Source organism: Solanum tuberosum, unplaced genomic scaffold (genome assembly GCF_000226075.1).
Source record: "Solanum tuberosum cultivar DM 1-3 516 R44 unplaced genomic scaffold, SolTub_3.0 scf00241, whole genome shotgun sequence".
Taxonomy (NCBI): domain Eukaryota; kingdom Viridiplantae; phylum Streptophyta; class Magnoliopsida; order Solanales; family Solanaceae; genus Solanum; species Solanum tuberosum.
This window is the reverse complement of record NW_006239165.1, coordinates 793,526-807,815: the sequence shown is the minus strand read 5'-3', so window position 1 is coordinate 807,815 and position 14,290 is coordinate 793,526. Positions and strand designations below refer to the sequence as shown.

The following is a 14,290-nucleotide window of genomic DNA, read 5'->3' as shown; positions in this document are numbered from 1 at the left end:
CCTCCCCCTCCTCCGGTGATCCTTCTGGATTCGCTGAAGTTACGATTGGACATGATCCTGGTGTTGATGAAGTGAAACCAGGCTGCTCAATTTTGTGCAGATTATGGCCTTGAACTGACTCATTTGACTGCTTTTGTCATTAATCCCTTGACACTGTATGGGAAAAGCTAAGCTGTCATCTCATTGGTTCCTCATGCATACTCGTGTTTCAGTCTTCCACGGCTTTAAGACCAAAGAAGCTATTAAGCACCTTAAGAGCAAAATGGACAATCTCACCTCAAACTTGAGTGGCATTAAAGCCAGGGTATTCCCATATTTGCATAAAAACCCTCAGAAGGGATGTCATGATCGTGTTTGGGTATCTTGAAAGTTAACCTATCTTTTCTATAGTATGATTTTCAGAATTCTCCTTGCCTGTAGACCGTCTGATTCTTTACAATCAAGACCTAGCTTAGCAATGAACTTCCTCACACATCAAGACCTAGCTTAGCAATGAACTTCCTCACACTGACTTCCTAACCATGAGGCAACCTCGTTAGGGACATGCCTACATTTATCAACCTTGGTTACTTGGATTTTGCGAGCCATGCCCAGTGCTGATGACTTCGACCTTTTTCTAGTCACCTCAATTCAATTTTAGCAATAATGATATCTCAACTACAACAACTAGTAAACAAGTAGACAAAACCATCCTTGCACTTCACTTTTTCACCAACCAACATGCAACACACACAATCTAGAGGCAATAACTATGTAAATCTGGGCAACTCAATCAAACAGTGTCAAACATGAATGGAGAAGATTAGATTTGAACTGATTCATCAAGAGTAACTGTTGAATACCCTTTGTGCTTTATTTCCCTTCCTATTTCTTCAAAAAACCCTCTTTTCTTTTTGTTTGAGAAAAAAATAGTAGAAATAATATATATAAAAAAAATCCTCATTTCTTAGAGGAACTTTTGATATCTTCGTGAATTTGTGGTGTGTTGGAGCAAGTTATCCTTGGGCAAGTGTTAAGTTGAAATTTGAGTTTTGGGTGATGGGAGAGTGTTAGAATTGAGAGAAAGTGAGAACTGTGTCGATAGCAGAAGAAAATGTGGAAATAGTAGGTCATATAACTTATATAGGATCGACAGCTCTGCAGCAGTGCTTTTTACCATTGTGATATTAATAAACTAGACAAAGAAGCCGTGACTCAAAATTGTCCACCCTGGCTGCAGCATTGAAGCTTAATGCCATGGTGCTGAGATTTTGCTAAACCTCCTTAATTAGTCTGGTTTTTATTTTGGACAGAGAAGAAGAAAATAAATGGAGGTTGAAGCAGAGAGGGGAAATTATCTTCTTTTTTTGCCTACTCACCTCTCCCAAATACTTCTTCACCCTACATCTACCTCTCTCTATGCCCACCATAGTCAACATCTCACACCTCCTCATTGGGGCAACTACACACCTCTACATATGCCCGAACCATCTCATCTCGCCTCCCTGATCTTGTCCACCACGGAGACCACTCCTACCTTATCCCAAATATCTTTGTTTTAAATCATATCTCTTAGCATGCATACACATCCATCTCAACATCCTCATTTTCGCTACTTTCATCTTCTGGACGTGCGAATTCTTGACCGACTAAAACTCCTCCCCATACAACATAGTTAGTGTGACAACCACTTTATAAAACTAACCTTAAGACTTGGAGGCACATTCTTATCACACAAAACACCAGATGCGAGCCTCCATTTCATTCACTCGTTCCAATACGATGTATAACATCATTGTCAATATCCTCATTTTCTTGGATTATTGACCCAGGATACTTGAAACTTCCTCTCTTGGAGATGACTTATCTATCAATCATCACTTCCACATTTGTCATGTGAGTTTGGTCACAAAACATGCACTCCAAGTACTCTATCTTAATCTTGCTCAACCTGAACCCTTACACTAGAGGTTGTGCCTCCAATCTCTAGTTTATCATTTACTCTATCACTTGTTTTGCCAATCAATACTATGTCATCTACAAATAGCATGCACCATGGCACCTCCCCTTGAGTATGTCGGGTCAGATTATCCATCACCAAGGCAAATAGAAATGGTCGAACATTTACCAAATATTTTAGTCATAATATTGTAAGAGAGCCATCCAGTCTCATCTTCATTGAGCTATTTGGTCAATCACTTGATTAGTTTATAGAGGTACCAAGAGCTAGAAGTTACCCCTCTTAACATGCTCATCGCACCGAGGACCTAACAAGAACCCATACACATAGAATTAGCCTTAAGACTAATTGCTACATCAAGATGCTCCAACAAAATACTTCCTCATCCTTGCTTATGGTGTAAATTGTTAGTTGTACAGGAGGTAGACTATTGGTTAGATTTCCTCAGCTCATTTCAAGAGTAATCACTGATCTAAGTGTTGCTTTTGATCTTTTGTCAGCCCAACATACCCTTATTGATGGGTTATATCTATTACAACAATAGAATTTACTTCTTATCAAAATAAATACACACTAATTTGATTGCCTAACTAGAAAATTCAAAGCTTGAGATGTTGTAGCAGCAAAGGTGCAAAAGAAAAATTATGAGCCCCTGAAAACTTGACTCTTTTCACACATCATCTTCCTATGAGACCGCCTGTTGGATTATCTATGCTTCATCAAAAAAAGATGATGGATTATCGACGTTAGACTACTAAGAATTTCATCAAATACAAGCTAATGAGCATCCCAAGCATACTATCATTTAACAGGAAAGTAAACACAATTATTCCTAGAACTTGTTTCAGCAATTTCTTCTACCAAAATTGTCATAAACCAAAAAAAAATTACATCTTTCCGGCATTTCAAACTGAAATAATGGACGCTGTGCCAGATAGAGATTCACAACAGCTAAACACGACAAAATGCAGCCTCAATAACAAATTCCTCACCGATGACACAGTGTCAGATACACTATGTCTTCGTCTTCCTCCTTAGGCGCTTCCTTAACTTCTTCAACTTGTGTTTGTTCATCTTCTTCTTCCTCTTCTTCTTCACACTATCAGCCCAAATCTTACGCGAATCATCATCAACAACGCTATCTTCCACAGGTGAAATAAATCCATTTGGAGAAACTGGATTTAGGAAATGCCCAAAAGAAAAGCTTGGGTAAAACCCAACATTCGGTTTTGAATCCGACGTTCCTCCTTGAAGAAAAAATGGGATTTGACCAAGCCCACTGGAAGAAGGATGATGGAACAAAGGTGATGTAGGAATAGGTTTAGAGCTGAGGATTGTGGTAATTCTTGCCGCTGATAGAAATTTGTTTTGCAGAGATTTCCGAAGAATAGAAGCCATTAGAGGCTAACAATTCTTACCCGCTAGGGCTTTTGCAGGGTTTTGGTGATCCCGCCGGCCACTCGAGCAAAAGCAAGATCCACTTAACTGGAAATTAGAAACTTTAGGGTGTGTTTGGTAGAGATTGGTGTTGAAATATATTTTTCTTTTTAATAAATGAATTAGGAAAATAATTTTATTTTTTCTATAAGTAGAAGTATAACATCCATTTGAAATAGAAGAGAAATTATTTTTTAATAGTTGTTTGGATATACGATTTTAACGCGTGATTTAAAATCAAAGATGAATTGTTGTGGTATCTTTATGGTTTGCGCGGGAGGAAATCTATTCAAGTTAGGCAAATAGATAGACTCTTTTCCCACGGTTAAGGAAGAGCAAGAAAGAAAATCAAATGATTATTTTTTACTTAATGCCCAGGGTCCTCTCACTGCCAGCGGACATCATCTGGCTGGATCTTGTCGGTCAAGAAGAAACAATCAGAAACAACAACTAACTATGGCTTTTGGCCTTAATAATGTCATAGTCGTATGGGAGATGAGGCAATAGGTAACGCTCAAACGAAGTTTTTCTTCCTACGCTACATTAAGTAAACTGAATGAACATGCGATTTAAAATTTTCATATCGTGATTTTACATTTTTCAAATATAAAATTGACCAACAAGTTTAGTTTTATTTTGGGAATAATGCACAAGTGCCCTCTCAAACTATACCAGAAATTATAACGATACACCTAAACTAGACTAGGGTTCTATTTCCCCCTAAACAATTTTAAAATGAAATAAATGCCACCCTAAATGCTGACATGACATATATAACCATATGGGTATCTTATGTTTGTACTACACGCACGTTACAATAAAAAAAAATGTAATATTTCATTCATAAACACAAATGCACATTATCCATTTGTTCAAACACAAAATTGATTCACAAAAACTCAAATTTAAATCATAATAACATAAAATCAAGTTTATAATTTAGCAAAAACACTTCTCATAACAACAAAAAGGGCTTTTAAGTAAACAAAACGAACAAACATGTTTCAATACCCACCATGACCTCCACGTCCACCACGGAACCCACCACAGGCCGTTGTCGAATCTACCAATAGGTGCAGTTATAGCCACCATTTATTATTCCCTGAGTACAACACTAGGAATTGAAGTTTAGTCATACAACATTCTCTCTTCCTCATGTGCTTAAGAGAAATGTCTCGTAAGAATATGTGTTGAAATGCTAGAGTTGTTACTCCCAATAACGCGTGACGTGGAGAAGAGATCCGAGAAAATTCTGAGAAGATGCAAGAGAGAGATTTGAAAATGACACTTGTACACCGGAGAATACGTCGGAGAGAGATTTGAAAACGACACTTGTATGTCGGAGAAGACGCGGGCGAAGACACTAGAATGGTTTAGAAGAAGAAGAACTCTAACTAATTAGACTTAATTAATTAAGTAATGTCCAGTTAAAAATGACACTTGTACATGTTGATTATTTTTAAAATTATTTTTGTAGCCTTCAATCAGTGCCCACACTTTTCATGTCATGTTAGCATTGTATGGTATGTTTTGTTCCATTTTAAATAGTTTAGGAGATCATAAGACCCTAATTAAGTTGGTGTCGTTGGGATTTCGGGGTATAGTTTGAGGGGTACTTATGCATTATCTCTTTTTTTTTTTTTATTGAACTAATGTTGATCAATGAACATTGTATTTTTAAGAATAACTTTGTGATAGTGTATTATACTTTTGTTACAAACTTTTTTTAGTAAAGATTGTATGAAGAATTGACACAATTTTAATAAAAACACAACTTGAGATTTTTAATGTTTATGAGCAAACAATACAACTTAAAAAATCAAATTGCATGTCCAAATAAAACATTGGTTTTGGATATGTAATTTGGATTCTTAAGTTGTATTTTTTTTCTTCATAAACATGAGAAATCCACAATTTGTGAACGCTATCAATTTTTTCTCAATTTTTATACAATCTTATCAAATGAACAAACCATAATTTATAAGGAAGATATCAAAATATCATAATGCTCCATATTGAAAAATTGCACATATAGTTCCTTGTATAAAGAAATATTTGCAATTACAAATTTTTAAATACACATAAGTTATAGAAATCGATTATTCAACAATAATAGTTATTAATTAATCTTTAATATAATCATTCTGTATGATACACATACTCTTGTAGAAATCTCACGTCTAGGATTAGAGAAAACAAGGATTGTATTGATGATTAAAATTGTTGAGTACATACTCCTTATATAGGGAGAGAATTGTAGAGTCCTAAGTTAACTATACTTAAAGTCCTACTACAATACATATTACTACTATAATAATAATAAGACATTTATAAATAATTTAATCCTAGTTGTACTATAATCCTAATCATAATCTAATTCTAGTCGTAATATAATCCTAATTGATATAAGTAGTCTAATCCTAGTGTGACTCTAACTCTACAGCAGTGCTGTAAACACGTCAGTTAGATTCGTTGGACATGTTCCTTTGACATGTTCCAGTCATTAGTTTCCTTCATCTTCAACACTTCCCCACAAGCTAGAGAGTAGAGGAACGATTACTCCTAGCTTGCTTCGAATACCCAACAAAAACTTATTTTGTCAACGTTTTGGTATGAATGTGATGTTAAGTCGGTTCTTGTGGTAGTTCATCTGTAGATTGATACGAGTAGTCCCACCTGTAGAAACACTTAAGTGCAGTATGGTTATTCCTACCACATAGAAGTATAACATTCATAAGACTCATCCGAGCAAAAAGACATTACATGATCATTATTTTCATAAACAAGACAACAAAGGAGTAGTGAAAAATTAGGCATAAAAACAAAAGTAAAAGAGGTCAAAAATTTATAGTTATAATGGAGTAATGAACTTGGGCTAATAAGAAAATTTAGTGGGCTAATGTCCCTAAAATGTAAAAGATATGTAAAAAATATAGTCTTGATTTTATATTGATATTTTAAAAATATTTATTGACAAAATCTTAACAAGTAAAACAGTACTTAAAATATATATAATAAATATTTTTAAAACTCACAGCCCGCGGGCTGGCCTTTGAGGCTTGCGGGTTGGGCCTACGAGGCCAATGAGCCAAATGAGGCTGGGCTAAAAAAATTGAGCCCAACCCTATTTAATTCAAAAATTGGGTTGGGCAGTATTAGATCCCCATGAATGAGGAAAGGTATTTTCAACTAAGGTCTTAAAGTCTCTACGCTTTACCCTGCAAGGGCACTTGTGGAAATATAGTTGTTATCATCCTTTTGTCGTTCAATATATTGGACCCAATTCCATCTCTTGTTTATATTTGTGTTAGGTACCCTATTTTGTTGATAGTGAAGAGCTCCCTCCGTGTTACTCTGGCAACTTATCAGTCAACCTGGTTTTGTTATTGCTTTGCAGTAATACATTCAGTGTAGAAGTTGGCATTGGAGCTATTATCTTAAATGGGTCGGGTTGCTTCGACTGAATGCAACAGACAGGGACCAGATTACTTTGGGCTTTTTGCATCTGAGATGGCTGAGTTAATTTCTCAGGATGAAGATTTTCTTCCAATTTCAGATCAGATATTTGAGAAAACTGGGAAAGTAAATGGTGCTGTGGAAGAAAAGAATAGTAGTATGAATAACTATATCACCAAAGAGTTTAGATATACCGGTGGTTCTGCTTCCTTATTTTCGGATTGTTTTGGATCTCATGTTTCAAACTTCGGAAAGGAAAGATTGAAGTTGTTGCTTCGGCAAAGTATTGTTGCCCTTTCACAGGAAGTTGACGAGGTATACACTACCCACTTTTCCCTTCACCTACATTGCACATGACTCAAAATTCTCCCTATACTTGCCTATTTCTAGAATGAGTGTTAGTTTTATACTCTCTTCGTTGTTTCAATTTTTGAGATCGAGAGAATTTTATTTTATTTTTTTCTTTCTACCCTCAGTATTGAATAACAACATAAAGTAGTAGTAGTGTGTGTCAGGTCAACTCAACAGGGGACAAGTAATATAAAACACAGAGAATGAATAGTTTTATGATATATGAATCATTTATTCTGAGCATGTCTTTGTGGTAAGAAATGGGGTCTCACCCTGTGCCAATTTAGTTGTGGAAGTGGTCATTTCTTTCCATTCAATGGTTCTCCTCTTTGCTCCTAAAGATGTAACAATAGCAAAAGATAAATGTTAGATGTGCCAGTATGTGAGTTGTGTGATCATTTCGAAGCAAAGAATATTATAGAATGCCTGCTGACTTTCTCAACAATTAGTTGGATGGATTATATTAATATAATTTTCACACTGGAAATTTAAATGTAGATTCTGGATCCTGTATTTTCCATATGTCAGTTGCGGTCATGCCTAAGGTATAAAGAGAGTTTATTAGCTGTACCTGGTGCTGTATCTGACTCTGATCAAGGGAACCGCCCTCAGAAGAAGCTCAAAGCATCCCCTCTTTCAGTAAGTGGTTTCCTGTTTTTTTAAGAATTAGCAAGTGTGTTCATGTTTCATTTAGGACATGCTATCTTTTGGTAACGTCTGTTCAATTTTCAAAAGAAATCTGAGGCTTAACATTACAGGTTACTTGTACAGAATGTAGTAGTTGTTTTAAAAAAGTGACCCATAAACGTCCCTGTATTAGGAGTCTTTTAATAATCTTTCGGCCATATATTTTGTTGAGATATGCTCTCCAAACTTCAGTTCAGTGGTAAGAGGGCAACGCCTAATGTGAGTTAGATGCATGTCATGAGTTCGAAATCTTATCTCTAAAAGCCTGATATTTAAGTGAAGAAGGGTAAAAGGGCGAGCCTGTTGTCCACCAAGTTTTGGATCGTGCACCTAGGTGGCTTTTGGGGATTTCTTGATTATAAAAAATTGTTGAGATTTGTTTTTCTTTTCTGTGAATTTGGTAAAAAAGAAAAGCTGAAATGATAATTCTTTTTTGAGCCGTAAATGTTTGTAATTAGGGAGCATAAACTTCTTTCCAATGCCTTAACCAATTTATCCAGGAGAGTGTGACTTGAAGCTTAACTATACGTGTTAATACGGTTGGTGCGGACCAAACACCACCCATTAAGTGGATGCTCTGTAGGCCGCCGGTTCAAGCACACTCTAAACATGGCTTCACGAGCTAGGTTACTCTTGTGAACTGTGAAGTGGAAGAAGCAATCAACCCAGGCCCCTTATTAAATGATTTAGACAGGCTTTTGACTAGCCAATTCTTGTCCTTCGATTTTTGTTATTATTTGTTGTTTCTTGTACTTCTAGTACTGTGTCATTTGTTGTAGGTACTGTTCCTTTTTCAGAATGCTTTGACATGCTTTCATAGTATTTTGCCCTCCGAACAGACCTGAGGGTCTTCCTTCATCCAGCTATCTATTGGTGAAACAATTCACTGCCTCAGACTCTCACCTCACATTTTGGCGTTATTTACAGAAATGTATTTTACACTTTCTTTGACTCCTTATATGTAGGAATCAAAAAGAGAAGACTTGAATATCTCGCCATCTAGAGGAGATACGACGAATGATGTTAAAAAACATGACGGTGAACAGGTAAAAGAATCCCTTGCAAAGAAGGATCAAAATGAATTGGGCTCCATTGCTGAAGCAACTCCTGAAGACGGGGATGTAAGATCCATCTCTCTCTCTCTCTCTCTCTCTGGTGCACCTTTCTAGGCTTGCTTTCTCTCTTTGTCGAGTTTTACTGGTTAAGAATAAAGCTTCGATTATTAAGCTGAACTAACATTTTCGCTATGGTTTTGTTGCTTAGAATGTTGAACTGATGTAGTTGCAAAGAAATGATTCATCACCCTTAGTTCCTGTTTTCCAGGTCCACAACGATTTGCAATTTTTGCTACAAAATGATAGCGCAAAGGTTGAGAGTCTGATAGAGAAGCATTGTGATGAACTTGTATCGACGGTAATTTGGCTGGAGATTAAGTCTCTCCATCAGGAGTTTTACTGGTTTTAGTAAATTTGTTAGCTATATCTAATCTGTGGTTGGACATTATGCCAGCTTGGGTACATGGAGGAGAAGCTTGAAGAACTTCTTGATATTGTTATGTCGAATTGCAGGTATTTCACAACACATTGGAAGTTGAATTATTTGCTGTTCCCATTTTAGTATGATTTGTTAGTTCTTTTATACTTGGAATATTTGATACATGAAGATTTTAAGTTCTCATTTCAAAATTTGTTTCGTTTTATTGTTGTTTTCGTTTCTGTTTTGTTTATTTGGCGTATAAGAACCTTAGGAAGCTGAATTTTAACAAGTTGGATTGGCTTTGCTTCTAAATCCTCTGAAACCTAAATTTCTTAGAAGATTCAAAACAAGATTATAATTTGTGTGATATAATGCTTGATACAATACATTTTTTATCCATTTCATACTTCATAGATCAAATTATCTCTGACAATATTCAACTCCTACAACACAGCCTTTAGATTGAGAAAGAGTCTAAAATGTCCGAAAAGTATGACAATTTTATACTTTGTCTAAATTTAGTAGTGGGATCCACATTGTTCTTTTCTATTTCTGTTTTACATTCTCTGATAAATATTCTGTTATAGATCTGAAGGAAATAGAGTAACAGAGCCACTCCTTTTAATCCCTGTAATTTTGTCAGCATCTTCTTGATGCCTTTTAATGAAATTCTTCTTCATAGAAAAAAAGTTTGGGAAGAAGGGTTCTGTTGGTGTTCAGTGATTGACAAGTGTAGAAAGGAGTGTGTGTGTGTTACAACTGTGTGAGTGCCTTAATGTATCTGAATGTTTGGCCTTGTTACAATTACAATATGTTGCCCAGGTTTATTACGCCCAATTAGAGGCTGGCTTTGGTGTAAATTCCTTGCACTCCTGAAGCCAAGTAATTTTTTGTCCATTAGAAGCATGACAGAATTAGAAGCCTAACTCATGCAAAAAAAATTTTAGAAGACTAGTAGAATATCTTGTAGATTTTTTGGGCTGCTGTAGTTCAGTGGTGGAGCATCTACTTGTAAATTGGAGGTCTGTAGTTTGATCCTGCAGGGCAGGGTCTAATTCCTCCATTGTTATTTTAGAAGGACCTCAAATAGGGAAGAATGATTAAAGAGTATCCATATGGCAGATCCTAATTAATTTGGTATTTATGCGAAGTTGATTAATTGGTGTCCGTATAGTACATGAGATCTCGGTATTTTATGTTGGCTTGTTGCTTGTCGGATTTATCCTGAAATTTTGCTATGGGTTTTTCATTTGCCGTTGGCAGGTTAATGACCTTTCCTGAAAAACAACACCTTCGGCAGCTAATACGGGACCTTCCACCTAAGAATCTTGATCGTGTTGTCCAGATTTTCTGCCGTGGTAAGCAAGTGGAGAGACATTCCTGCAGTGAGGTGTATGTTGATCTAGAAAACGAGGTAAACATATTTATTTTTTTGCAATTGTGTTCTTAATTTCTCCAAGTTCCCGGTTTCTAAGTTCCCAATGGGTTATTGTAGGACAAAGCAACACTGTGGAGATTGTACTTCTACATTGAAACAGTTGAAAATGCTAAGAGACTTTGCGAGGTGTAATACTAAGTGGTGACAATTGACAAGGCCGTTCATGAGACTTTGGGTCCTGATAGTTCTATCATGAATCAGGTACGGTCTTTAATGTTCACACGCTGCAGAAAGACTTAACCAAACTGTACATGGTGCACTTTCTTCTAGTTGAAAGAGATCTCTGGTGGTGATGCCATCTGGCTCTTAACATTTTTGTAGGCTAATGGTTGGTTGGTGTAGATAGAACTCAGCGTTGACACAATCACATATATTCAATGGCTGTGTAGGGTGCCAGTCAGTTTTGGTGCCGTCGACATGTAGACGAACTAACTTTTGATGATTCAGGTATCAACGATTGTAAATTGCATCATGGTTTGTTATGCACCAGGTGAAACTGTCATTAGTTACTGCTTTTATCTAGTTGAAGAGGTGTAATTGATGAGAGGCCAGTTTGATACACTTTGAGAAGCTTGACATTATAAATGTAAAACATGGCAAAAATTCTGATTATATAAATATAAATCTTGCAGAAAGAAGCCAGTGAAAAAGTTGAATCCGTATAAACGAATCTCTATTAACTTTAATTCTTCTGTCGATAAATATTCAAAACACAGGCATGGAAACTATATGTACCTTCAATTTTCTTAGAGAAGAAAACGAAACTTCACTTGCAAGTGGAGATGAAATTGATAAGAGTTTAACGTGTTGTAAATTTATTGCAAATGAAATAATATAACAAATTTTTCTTCTTTCAAGCGTCTTTCAAAGGTGAATAATATCCCAATTTAATAGATGAGAAATCACTAAGGTCACAAATATTAAGTGTCCAAATTAATAGTAGATCTATTATAAATCTACAAATAAGGTTCATGTGTGTGTAGATACCCATTTAATGAATATATATGTAACTAACAAATTTAAATTAGTCATTGAATTAAAAGATGTCAAATTTATCTTTGAGAAAAATCAAATATATCTCTGAATTTTGTGAGTGATCAAATATACTACTCATATTTGGGTATTTTTTAAAATCCAATGTAATTCCATAAGTCATAGATGTAGATCTTACCTTTACTTTGTGGAGTAGAAAAGTTGTTTTTTATACACTCTTTGATCAAAAGAGAAGTTTTGCGAATTACCGTTACAAGAAAATATAACAACAAATAACAAGATATCCGGCAAATACAATAACAAATAGTAACATACATCAAACAATAATAAACCATACGATTATAAAGCAATAAACCCAGTGTAACTCTATTAGGAGGAGCTAACCCTTACGGCCTTGCCTTCCTCGCAAAGTGCTACACCACTTGACTACTTCCAAATCTCTCATAAGGTCATGTCCTTAATAAATTAAAAATGTATTCATGTCCTGTCTAATCATTTTCCTTATTTTTATTTTAAAATGTTACTTTAAAAATAAAAAGAGAAACAAACAAAAATAACAATTTAAAAATAAATAAATCAGAGGTCTATTAATTTTCTATTTTTAACAAAATAAATTAATGAAAGGTATCTTCTGAAATAATTTTAAGATATTTTTTACCTTTAAAAAAATAGCAATATACAAATGGAAATTCCATGCCGCCAAAATTTCCTTTTTGTTATTCTTCCATCCCTTTTTCTATTTATAGCAAATTTCATAAAATAGAAAAAAAAACTGAGAAAAAGAAAAAGACAGGTTGGAATAGAAGGATTATTAGGCAGCTGAGTCAGTATCGTTAGATCTAAACAGTAATAAAATTTGTCGTGTTAAACACGTGTACTTCTGATTGGTTGAAATGACCAAAATTCCGCTTTAGCGCGTGACACTTAAAAGAAGCATTTTCCTAAAGATTACCCCACCCCTCCTTTGGTGGCCCCCCCACCCTCAAGTTGCAGAATAATTCCATAAAATGAAAAGGAACACACTATGTAGAAAGATCCCATTTTTTTTATTCTCCTTTTTTTGAAAAATATGACAAATGATAAAAACTTATTTGTTTATATCAAATTAAATAATTTAATTTTTAATTATAAATTAAATTGAAGATATATAAATGAAAAAATAGATGATTTGTATTTATTGATTTGATATAAAGATAGAATGTAAATAAATTTTATTTGACTCATTTTATCGTAAATTTAATTTGGTGTATGAATTTGAAATATCAATTTGTTTGATATATGTAGACATCCATCCGTAGGGTTGGACATACTTTGAGCAAACTCGAAATTCAAATCAAAATTTATTTTTTTATATATATTTATGATTTGAATTCAAGTGTTACATTTTTTGAATTTTGAATTGAATACTATATTTGTTATTTGGAACTTTAGGTTTTTGAATATTCGAAAATTTTATGCTTTATATGTAATCGTACCTATTATACATTAATCCTTTACTCATATCCTCAATACTATTAATAAGTCTAATACCCTATACATGGGGTATTAACTCATATATAATGTTAGTAAAATTTACTACTAAGTTTGGCTTTTCCACTTTACTTGGTTGATTGTGGTAAGAATGAGGAATTATTAAGGTAATTTAATATGAATATTTGATTCAGATATTTATTTTTGTAAGAAGAAGAAGCTCAAAATATCCATATCGATTAATTTGAATATCAAACTTATTTGATTGTAATTTATTTAATTCAAAAAAAAAAATATAAATCAAATTACCAAACAGATTCAAACGGCATGAATGCCTACTCTTAAGCGGTTGTTAAACTCCTTCCAGTCCATATTAAGTAAATGGAAAATAGTGATTTTAATCCTTGTATTATTATTTAATTTCCATTTTAAAATGTTTGAATTATTCAAAGTTTAAGATAATTATTGTGACTTTTATTATACATTTATCCTTTTATTTATGTTCTTAACTATTTTACATTTTGTAGGAGTTTAGTTTCGAAATAATGGTAATAATGGAAAACAACCTTTAATTTTTCTTCTTAAATATATTATCATGAACAATGTGTCATATCCCAACAATTCATTTACTTGTACTCCCTCCGTTCAATAATAGTTGTCCACTATACTATTTTGGGATGTCCAACAATACTTGTCCAATTTATGAAATTAATGAATAATCTTACACTTAATTCTAATTTACCCTTATCATTAATTATAGTCATTTTCCATTATTACATTTTTAAGACATTGTACTTATTTTTATTCAGAGGGTGATTCGGTAAATTACCCTTCTATTTACACTCTTTTAAGAAGCGTGCAAAATCAATAGTGGACAAGTATTGTCGGACAAAAAAAAGTATGAACTAGAGGGAGTAATTGATATTTATTAAAATTTACTTGTATTTTTTTTTTTTTTTTAAGTAATGTGATTATACAAATCACTTTTTAAACACATTAAAAGTACCGAAAAAGTAGACAAAAGTCAAAATGATTTTTCTTCA

General features: G+C 34.1%; 2 protein-coding genes across 3 annotated transcripts; one reads left to right on the top strand and one right to left on the bottom strand.

Moving 5' to 3' along the window:
* Window positions 1-2,667: 2,667 nt before the first annotated feature.
* Window positions 2,668-3,485, bottom strand: LOC102594803 (uncharacterized). The gene has a single exon (XM_015313290.1). It carries the CDS (start codon window positions 3,335-3,337, stop codon window positions 2,954-2,956), a length of 384 nt encoding a protein of 127 aa, XP_015168776.1. The 5' UTR covers window positions 3,338-3,485; the 3' UTR covers window positions 2,668-2,953.
* A 3,158-nt stretch (window positions 3,486-6,643) lies between these two features.
* Window positions 6,644-11,330, top strand: LOC102594365 (uncharacterized). 2 transcript variants are annotated; one of them, XR_368097.2, is made up of 8 exons: window positions 6,645-7,147; window positions 7,682-7,822; window positions 8,836-8,991; window positions 9,194-9,283; window positions 9,380-9,438; window positions 10,610-10,760; window positions 10,842-10,985; window positions 11,106-11,330. XR_368097.2 is itself a non-coding variant. In XM_006357104.2 (7 exons), exons 1-7 carry the CDS (start codon window positions 6,818-6,820, stop codon window positions 10,914-10,916), a joined length of 1,002 nt encoding a protein of 333 aa, XP_006357166.1. In that variant the 5' UTR covers window positions 6,644-6,817; the 3' UTR covers window positions 10,917-11,330. The 2 variants fall into 2 exon arrangements, 1 of the variants encoding a protein (XP_006357166.1); XM_006357104.2 differs by having other exon boundaries at window positions 6,644-7,147; window positions 10,842-11,330.
* Window positions 11,331-14,290: the final 2,960 nt, after the last annotated feature.

Excerpts from the sequence above, each read along its gene's own strand:
- LOC102594803 (XM_015313290.1), bottom strand. The coding sequence starts at position 3,337 with ATGGCTTCTATTCTTCGGAAATCTCTGCAAAACAAATTTCTATCAGCG.
- LOC102594365 (XM_006357104.2), top strand. The coding sequence starts at position 6,818 with ATGGGTCGGGTTGCTTCGACTGAATGCAACAGACAGGGACCAGATTAC. Across the intron at positions 7,148-7,681 it reads TTTCACAGGAAGTTGACGAG|ATTCTGGATCCTGTATTTTC; the intron begins GTATACACTACC and ends ATTTAAATGTAG. Across the intron at positions 9,439-10,609 it reads ATTGTTATGTCGAATTGCAG|GTTAATGACCTTTCCTGAAA; the intron begins GTATTTCACAAC and ends TGCCGTTGGCAG.